The sequence below is a fragment of the Microchirus variegatus genome (assembly GCF_963457635.1).
Source record: "Microchirus variegatus genome assembly, chromosome: 16".
Classification (NCBI taxonomy): domain Eukaryota; kingdom Metazoa; phylum Chordata; class Actinopteri; order Pleuronectiformes; family Soleidae; genus Microchirus; species Microchirus variegatus.
The window spans coordinates 14404610-14415303 of NC_139817.1; the positions used below are offsets into that span (position 1 = coordinate 14404610).

At 39.0% G+C, this 10694-nt stretch overlaps 1 protein-coding gene across 1 annotated transcript in view; it reads right to left on the reverse strand.

Annotated features, from left to right (window-relative positions):
- Window positions 1-2757, reverse strand: part of eng (endoglin) — a 40607-nt gene extending 37850 nt beyond the window's left edge. The window contains exons 1-2 of the mRNA XM_083902954.1: window positions 2675-2757; window positions 1211-1388 (exon numbers count right to left, since the gene is read on the reverse strand). Coding sequence (XP_083759080.1) covers window positions 1211-1268 — 58 coding nt within the window. The 5' untranslated portion in view covers window positions 1269-1388; window positions 2675-2757. The remainder of the gene's footprint in view (window positions 1-1210; window positions 1389-2674) is intronic.
- Between the last annotated feature and the right edge of the window lie 7937 nt (window positions 2758-10694).

Below are 10694 nucleotides of genomic sequence, written 5' to 3' on the forward strand. Positions count from 1 at the left end.
AATTAGTTTCTGAACCAAAGTCCTTTGAACTGAGGTTTTCAGTTTAGTTTCAGAACCGTTACACCTCCACAGGTCATAATGAACGTTATAAAAACAGATGGAAATTGGTGAATGTCAGTAAAATGTGAATTTTTTTGTAAGATGACGTGTCTGTGAGACAGTTGGGGGAGAGGCTGTGCCATAAAAATAGAGCTCTGTGGGGAATGATGAGAAGACCTAAAGGTGGGGACTCTAAATGGTGTGGAGGTAGAATATGGTTGGAGGAGTTCTGAAATATAGAATAGGACCCGACCATGGCGATCTTTGAAAGTTATGAGTAGAATTTCAAAGTTTGTTCTGAATTTAACTGGGAGTCAGTGGAGGGATACAAGTGATGTGAGCTGTGTGACTGGTGTCAGTGAGGAGCCTGCATGGCTGCTGTGTTTGTACACTTAATGAGCACAGATCATTCGAAAAAAAATGTAACACCAAATCGTCTCTGATGGATGTAAATGTAAAGTTTCCAACTAAAAGTAGCTAAATAAAGCATGTTGACGTCAACAGTTTCATATCAAATCAGAATTTGAGATCAGACACTTTCACTGAATTAAAAAAAATGTAATAATAAAAACTGTATTGTTTATATAAGTGAAATTCATGTAGCTGCACTAAATGCCAGACACATTATGGCATGACAGCACAGACTAGGTTTACGGACTGAAGAATCTGTTGCCACCTTGTAGGGATTATAGGATTGAATTTGATATGGACGGTCACTAGCAGCCAATAGAGGCTCCAATTTGTTTTCCTGTCTCTTGTGGTTGCGACTGTCTCCTATAAACATTGTTTTTTTTTCACAAGTAAACGCTACACAGGGTGACTCAGAGACACAGCAGTCTGTGCACCATTTGGTAAGAGAACAGAGCATTGAATTCACCATGTATTTATCTCTGTAGATATATGTGCAGCTCCTACTCTAATGATATATTGTGTACTACAAGAGGTGTTTGGATAAACCATCATTCAAGCCTAGAAACTACACTGCATTTATTCTTATAAATAACATCCCACAACAGACCAACTGTAAAATCCTGATTTACAGAATAAAAGTATTAATTTTTTTTACCTCTTGATACTAGAAAGATTGATTCTGCCTTTATAAATATGAGGTTTGCAGAAGATTTAAGGTCTGAATGCAAAGAAACACTTGAGTATGACTTGGTTTACTCACCAGAGGCTGCAACAGTGATGCACAGGAGCAGGGCAAGGCGCACCATGGGACCCTCCATGTCTGGGAAGTTTATGTTTGAGGCGACGACGGTGGAAGCTGAGTCTGGGTCTCTGGGGTGTGAAGGCACTGGGTGGGGAAGTGGCTGAAGTGTCCTTGTCAAGCAGCAGAGCAGTGATGGCTGTGACAGCGGAAGAGGAGACAATTTCAGTTCTTTAGGGTTCAACAGGTCAGTGGGAGGGGGGTGGAGAAACAACAAAAAGCACAGTTCGATAAAAGGATGCACATCACTCTTACAATTAGTGTGCAACGTCAAAACAAGCATTGTATGCAAATGTATCAACCAAATATCCAAGAGTCAGGTCATTAAAAAGTCATCACACAAGTATATTCCCTCATGTTGTCGAACTACTCTGCCACTGAAGACTAATATGAATATTACTGCTGCTCATTATTATCTCTTATAAGATATGATGTTGTTGTTATCACTTTACATCTTGACCCTTGTGGTCCTGACAGCCTTCGTTAAAGGCAACAGTCTCATTATGTGTTACCTTTTAGGGAATTTATCTTATTCCCTCAACCTGCTAAGATTTGAGAGGTGTAAAATAATAATAATTATATGTTGATGTTCATGTCCCTATAAATAATAGCTCAATGTAACAACATGAGGGTCAAAGGTAACACCCACAATACTGAAAGTGAGGCTGGAATTGCCGCTTAAAATGCCTTGAATTCCTTCAATGGAGTGACAGGATTTTCCTTCTGAGACGAAAACCACAATATTTCTCGGCGTCTTCCTTGAGCACAATGAGGCTCTGAACCCAAAGGGTTATCTGGTGGTCACCAACTTCTGGCAGGAAACGCTACGACGTCGCCTTTCTTTAAATAATATCACAATGCCAAGATCAGATAAGCAAAAAAGACTGCTCTTAGTATATGATTCATATAGCTGGGGGAGGAAAGGAAGAGCCTGAGTAAACCGTTTTGCATTTCCAAGGAGAAGGACTGAAAATAAACTCTCATTATTTCCTTGGAATCCTTAATTTAATAGGAAAAATACTCTTGGAATAAAATTCCTAAAGAGTCAATTAAATGTTATGGGATCAATATGTTACAGCAGGGACTTGTGACCACTGATAATCAACAATAAACTAATACTAATGACAATAAAGTGGCTGAAATCGAGTGAAATGAGAAGTAAAGGTGGATTTCAGCGATCGTCTTGATTTATTTGTTGTTGTTGTTTCACAACTCTATTATTTTGCACTTTTCCCTTGTCCACGAACAAAGTTCATCATTTCATAACGGACATTTAACAGAACACAGGACCCGACGAGGAAGGCGCTCACTTCACTGCTCCAGGAAATCAAAATAGACCACAAATCCCGGGAGTGCGCAGTGAAATAGAAAGAGTGAAAGAAAAAAACAAACAAAAACAAAGTTTTGATGATTAACTCAACTTACTTTTCGGGTGAGGAGGCGTCTTTAAAAATAAAAATGAGCGCAGACTCGATAATCCACGGGCGAGGAGGTGACAGCAGCGACACTCGACAATGTAACGGAGTCAGGACTTTCCCAAAGTTTTAGCGCTGCTGCTCTGGGCGGTGCTGGGTCTAACTTCATCTCCCCTCCCACTCCACCACCGGCCTTCTGTTCTCTGTCAGTGGGAGAGAGTAAACGCTGCTGCCGCTGTCTCCTCTCACGCATTGTCTTTAGTTTTGAGTGAAAACAAATCACGACTCAACGACCTCGTTTTCACTTTTACCGTCAACTCTTTGTCGACTGGTGATCTCTTTTACACATGGTGGTGCAGTGCTTAGCATTGTTGGATCACAGCATTTAGGCCACCGGTTTGGATCCCAGTTTAAAGGAGGGTTTAATCAAGTTTAATTCATTTTTTTATATACATTTCTCACATAAAGTTAGGGATGTTTGGCTTTTTGGATTCAATTTCAGAATGCACCTAAACCTACTTTAATCTTTACAGATGAACTTAAAGGTGCCATATGTAAGAATGTGACCAAAAACGGTTACTACATTCAAATTCCAAATACCAAAATGTTTTAGGTTTCGTTTTCTTACGTAATTGGCAACCCGTGGTTGCTCGGCAGCTGAGACTCTACTGACTGCAATGATTAGTAGACGGCGATGGTGGCGCCGCATGCCAAAACATGATGTGCAGTCTGCAAAAGTTTTTTTTTTTATGCAAATATTTTGGCGGTACTGTTGGTGAGTTCAGTTTGTTATATGAACATTATTCCTGAGTCTCTGTGACATATTAGGAGGATTTTATGGCCAGTTGCTTTAGATTTATTAAATAAAGCACCTTTAACTTAACCTTCTCTTCTAACTTTTGAATGCACATTTTAATGCAATTTTTAAATCTCATCTTAAACAGAATGTGTATTCTTCTGCATTCAACTCGACATGAGACTCTGTTCTTGTTTTATTGTTTAAACATTTTTTATTGTTTTATAGTATTGATTTCATTGATTTCATTGTTTTAATATTTTTTATTGTCTTATTGTTTTTATTTTGTCACCTATGTTTTTATGTGCCATGTTTTATTTATTATCATGTACAGCACTTTGTCCCAGCTATGGCTGCTTAAAGCGTCTCTGTAAATAAAGTTGAGTTGAATTGAGTTGAATTGTTCAATGTTTCAGTACTTATTGAATAACATGCTGTTCTCTAACAATGTGATTAACCGCAAAAATCACAGCAACTGTCTGATGTAGTGGTTCAATTGTTATTAAAAGTTCTGGTTCAATGACAATTCGTATTCAAACAGTCGTCGTCTTCATCATGATGTTCAAATTTTGACATCATGAGACCAAGACAAGTCAAGTTACTGAGACATTGATTTTTTGTTGCCACCACTGTTGTTAGCTCTTGTTTGAGATAAATAACCATTGTATCTTTCTACTTAAATGCCCTGCGTTCATGGTGGAATATCTATAATATATAATATATTCTTGTCGAATATCCCTAACTTTTTGTGAGTAGTGTATAACTTTACACACAGCTATTGCCCAGGGGCAATTGCAGTATTTACAGTGATTTAATTTACAGCGAAGGATGAACTGAGTGACATTAAAAAGGGAAAACCCACATATTTAAAATGTTGGTGCTGTAGTGAATTAGAAACATATGTGTGTTATTAGTTGCATAATACAGTGCTGAACAAATCTATTCGACCACCACACCCAATGTAAGGTTTATGCCACAGCATTGGTAATTCTCAAAATCATATAAAATATAAATTACTGTTATCCATGCATTTTTTTTCCCAGAAAAAAATAGTAAAGCGCATTGATTACGTTATTTATTTAGTTATTTACGTGTAAAAATCAGTTTTTAGTGGTTGATGTTTTGCTCGATTCATTTTCTGACTTCTCAAAGAAGACCAGTGAGCCAAATTGTATTTGCCAAATAAATGGCAATGACAGATAAAAACATTTAAGCACTGTGTATGTATGTATAAATGACATTGTAGTACTATAAAGATGTCATAGCCAGTTCAGAACTGTCCTGTCTACACCTATAACACAACTGTTAGAAGAGTCTTCTTGTCTCGTGTCTTTCTATTCCCAAATTTTCCTTTCACCTCAATCGGTCATGGCAGATATTTGAGTATGATTCTGCCACAGATTTTTTCTCTCTCTACTGATGCCTTGTGTTTGCTCATTGTGTGAACTATTGTTGTTTCTCTTCTGTATTGTAAAGGCTTCTGCCTTACTATGTACAGTGCCTTGAGATAGAATCAAATTGAATAGAATAAGGTTTACGCCGTTATTGCTTCAAGGCTTACAGCGCATGTTGAATTCTTCACTTTACCAGGATGAGTTTGTCACTCCTGTGATAAATTGTATGGGTGCATCTCACTTCTGTCACCCAGTTACACCTAACACTGGCTTCACACATCCGTGGAATTCAACCAAAATGTGTTTTCTTATTTGCGAATAAACGCTTTAAGGGTATTCCAACGTGTTTCCGTTGTGGCGTGTCAATCGAGAGGACATCTCAGAAGGAAGAAAATATTTGTATGAGTAACCATGAGCATGATTTATGTTTGTAGAGCATGCAAACTCCATGCAGAAAAATCATATTTTCTATGAAAAATATACACAGTTACTGGTTTGATTAACCTTATTAACTATTAGCCTGAACCTGGTAAAAAGCATTTACTTCCTAATTTGTAAGTTTCAATAGATAAAATCTAATGAGGAAAAAGTAATCTATTCTATAAAAAAGGTTATAAAAAATAAATTGAAAAGAAAAGAGTAGACACAAAATCCTTCCAGATGAGTCATCGTCTCGTCAAATCAGGTCTCTGAGTAAAGGGCAGAGGAGCAGCGGCACAGAATAACAGACCGATATTGTGGAGCAGACTTCAAACTGCTACAAAAGCATTTGCAATAATTACAAAACTGCTGGAGCACAGAAAATGACACAAGCAGCTGCCATATCTGTCGATCTGTCTGTCTGTCTGTCCCTGTGCCCTTGTCTCTGTCTGTCATAGACCTTCACAGCAACATAACAGTAATGTAGAAGAAAAGCTCGGTCTCCTTATTAAAAAAATATCAAATAAAAAAATATTCATGATTCACTGTACACATATAATCACACAATAAAATTCATTAAAAAACATCTAAAAATGTTGCATGCGTGTGTGTGTGTGTGTTGGTAGCATTGTGCAAAAAATACTGAACCAATTTTCTTAAAACCTGAAACATTGCAAAGAACCTTTTTGAGTCGGTCAAATTAAGGGCACGCAACTGTTGTTTTCCACCATGAAAGCACAATATTTTTTCACATTTGTATTAATTCATCAAGGAATAATGCTAATAAAGTTAACGTTTATGTAATGTTATACAAACTTCTAGAGTGACTTACCTAAAGAGCAGAATAGGAGTTCCACGCGCGTGAGAACCACTTCAAATGTTTCCCCGCCCCCAACACACCTGTCTCTGACGGTCAGCTCGTCAGCCACATAACGAGTCACTCATTTGAATCAGGTGTGTTGGAGCAGGGAAGCATCTAGAACAGGGGCCTCAAAGTCTAAATGACCCGGGGGCCAAGTGAAAAAAGTCCAACAGTTTGGGGAAAAATGAACGGTTTAGTGTTTAAAAATTAAAATTATATCTTGATAATCCATCATGATGTTGCAATTACAAATATTTAGGATGGCATCACACACCGTTTCAAAGTAAAAGTGTTTGTTTGGATCTATAGTACAAAAAGACATTTATGATGCAAAATGAATCTGTAAATAACAAAAACAGGCAGAAATAAAACTAAAACTAAAAATATACATGGAGACAATTGTAATTAAAACACACAAGTCAGGCTTATATATAATTAAATGTGGAATTTTGTCATTTTAAAATAAGTGTAGGGCCGCAGGACATCGACTGGCGGGCCGCATGTGGCCCTTGGGCCACGTGTTTGAGACCCCTGATCTAGAACATGCAGGGCAGGGGGGAAGGGTGAGGGGGGCAAGGAAAAGGATTAGTTTCTGTGTTTGAATGAAAAAAAAGTTAATGGCTTGAAATATACGGAAGAGGATTAGGGCCACACAGAAAAAAATATTTGAGTTCTGACTTTAAACTCAGAATTCTGAGAATAAAGTCAGAATTCTGAGTTTAAATTCAGACTTTATTCTCAGAATTCTGACCTTAAACTCAGACTTTATTCTCAGATTTCTGACCTTAAACTCAGACTTTATTCCCAGAATTCTGACTTTATACTCAGAATTAAAGTCAGAATTCTGACTTTATTTTCAGAATTCTGACTTTAAACTGAGAATTCTGACTTTATTCTCAGAATTTCTGACTTTAAAAACTCAGAATTACGTTATAAATAAAACCTACACTGCCACGTGTGTCTTTATTTCTCTCCTTCAGCCGACTTGTTGACGTGTCACAGTATAGAGAAAGCACAGTTGCAAATAATCACACTCATTACGGAGACGTGAGCCATAGTTAATGTGATCAGGAACACCTGGCCTCTTCCTCCTGCCTGTAACTAGTCGAAGAAGTGTCTGCCGTGACATCTGCTGCGACAGACAATTGTTGTTATTCCACGCGTCGACTGCGAACTGTCCTCGGCGTCCTTTGTTCAGGCAGCATGTATACAAAGAAGACGCTCATGGGAGACACATTTGGACTACTTACGCTCTTTGTTAATTAGATCCGGCAGTACTCTATTAGTTCACATCACATTACGTTTAATGGCGGAGGCTTTTTTTTGTGTGTGTGTCGCAGATGGCATTCGTTTAAAGAACTCCATCACATCTGAGGGTTGGCCAAAGGACATTTCTACCAGTAGCACTCTGCTTCAATGGCTTTCCTTCTTTCTTTTTTTTCTTTTTTTTTTCTTTATTATTGGTGCCTAACTCTCCATCCCCGCCCATGAGTAGTGTTTCAATAACAGGAAACAATCGGCCATCGTCTTTCATCACAGGTTGACGTTGGTTCCCGCACGGTGCCACTGGGTCTCTGTGGTGCCAGCCAGCCAGCCTGCCACAGTCCACAGCAGAGGAGAGATAGAGAGAATAAAGACTATACGCAAGCTTACTTGTTTCCTTATCGTCCTCTAAGGGGGGATCTGACACATGGCCTTGCAGCAGTATAATATTCCGAGCCTGGTATGAGCTAAACATAAGCCTGTCAGCCCTACAGAATCATTAATGTACATCTACGATCCCACAAGGCGGCTAATTGAGAAGGCCATTGGCGTACCGGCAAAACTCTCATTCTTGTAGATATGATTAGTGCATTTTATATAGGGGTCACAAAGCCACATAGAATTGTCTGTGACGGATTATAGAAGGGATTTTTTTTTCCCCCCTCGAACAAACTAGCCATGTCTAAGTCTCTTAATGTTCACAAAACACTGTTAGAAGGGTGGTGGCCCTGATAATCCCCACTACATGCCTTTGTCATGTCCAAGTTAAAGTGATTAATGGAGTCCACATGCAATGTAATGCATAACTCATTTAGTACATTCATCTGACAGTAGAAACTAAATGCATGTGCATACATTATGCATGCACACATGCAGTATTTATGTATTGAGCACGTCTGCGACAACGGAGCTCAGCACGCACTCACTCCTCCAGTAATTGTGACAGTAGCTGCGGCGAGTAGCGCACGCAAATACGTTTTATTTTTTAACACCGTGTGCCTCGACAGAGCTCTCACACATGAGGTCAGATGTGCAAATGCAGCTGAATTATTAAGCATATCCAGCGAATTGTTCGGTCTATTTCAAGGAATTCTTCTGCAGGTGAGTTGGAAATAAATGCACCGACATGCAGCACCTGCATATGGATGAATGCACGCTCCTCCCACACTTATTTTGAGGTGTTTTTTATGTAAGACTTTTATAAGACTTCATCCATCTAACAGCACAGGATCTCATCCACCTGGTCCAGTGGAGCTACAGGTTCTATCACACCGGTGAAGTGACCTAATACACTACTGTTCAAAAGTTTGGGGTCACTTAGAAATGTCCTCAATTTTGAAAAAAAGTGTATTTCTGATTCATTTCAATCAGAAATACACTCTATACATTGTTAATGTGGTAAACGACTATTCTAGCAGCAAACGTCTGGTTTTTAATGGAATATGTACATAGGTGTATAGAGGCCCATTTCCAATGTTCTAATGGTACATTGTGTTTGCTAATCGTGTTAGAAGGCTATTGGATGATTAGAAATGATGTTAGCACAGCTGAAAACAGTTTAGCTGTTTTTCTGACAAAAGGGCAACATTATTATTTGGAATAAAAATCATTATTTCTAATCTTGTCAATGTCTTGTCCATATTTTCCATTCATTTTGCATGAATAAAAGTGTGACTTTTAATGGAAAACAAAAAAAATTGTATAGGTGACCCCAAACGTTTGAACGGTAGTGTATATATGACATATCAAATCCTCCTCAACCACTTAAAGGGACGGTCCTTGAAGTAGCTTCTTTGTTTGTGTCCTCACAGACACGCCCTCTCTTTGTCTCTCTCCTTTTGTACGTGATAGAATTCCACCCGTGCGCTGCCTCCTTTCTTCACCTTTGTTTTGCACTGCGAGCGCGGCATTCCAAGCATTCATGCAGCATCCTCATGGACGTTATGAAAATGCTCATGGACGCCTTTTCTTGATTGACTTTCCGACAGACTCATCCTGTCCCCCCCTTCAGAAGCTCTTTTCCTTTTCCTCATCCCTACAGCGCAGAGTCATGATCAGAGCTCTCCTTGGGGGTTAGTCCGGATACCTGCTGCAGTGTTTGCTTGGCCCGGCTGGAGGTGTGTGCACGCGCGTGTGTGTTTTTGTGTGTGTGTGTGTGTGTGCGTGTGCGTACGTGCTTGCGTTAAGGTGAGAGGTAAAGGAAGACTCGTTGGTCATCACGGGCTCAAAGGAAAAGTTAGAACAGTGACGAACTCTGGCCGCAGCAGCACGTCCTGTATCCTGTTGTGTCTGCATGCTTTCTGAACAGAAAAGCGTTTCCCTTTTCACCTTAGAAGGTTTGTTTATTTGTCTGTGTGCATGTGTGTGTGGGGTGTGTGTGTGTGTGTGTGTGTGTGTGTGAGTGTTGGGCTTAAAATATGTGTTTATCAGCCTGTGCTATATTAAATTGTCCTGGCATAACAGGCCACAACATCAAAAGTGGTGACTGGTTCAAGTAATTTCCAAATTAAGTCGCTCAAATCAAGCTCTATAAGAAGGGTTTTATTGTATGAGATAATATACACAGCCTACTAACATTGTATCACACTATAAAACCAAATTAACACTTTAAATATTGAGGCACAGTGTAGTTTTGACGAATCTCCCAATGAGGACAATAAAGTGCCTGTCTCCTGTCCACTGAGAGGTGTAACGCTGTCCTCCACAGCTCACTGGAAAGTGCTTATTTTAAATATTCAGACACAATCACCATACTAAATTAGTTTTTTCTAATTTTCACTTTAATGTTCCTCTTTTTTTTTGACATTCATGTGCACATCTTGATGAAAAACTAGAACCATTTCCTGTGCTTTAAAAACGTTTTGACTTTTTGGTAGTGCAGCTATAAATGGATTAACATTGTCCACAGTGGGTGATCTCTGCTATTGTTCGACGGCATAATCACAAAAAATTCTTCAACGATCTCTGAACTCTTAACGGTGGGGTCAAAGGAAAAGGGGGGGAAATAAACATGTAAAGTGCTCTGAGTGTTAGGTTTGCTCCAGAATAAACACTTGCGCCTTCAAGGTGAGGACATGGTTGATGTCACGAAGCACAGCGTGGAGGCAAGACTTGTATAAAGAAATGGATTTCCATTGTGTGAGCTTAACACGGTAGGTTCTTATTGCTAGATGAGAAGTAGAGTCAAGGCATCTAGGATCCTTTTTTTTTTTTTTTTGACCTAGCTGTTCGTGTTTTGCTCTCATGAGACTGACACTGAGAAAACAACAAAATAAAACAACCAGACAACAGTTCA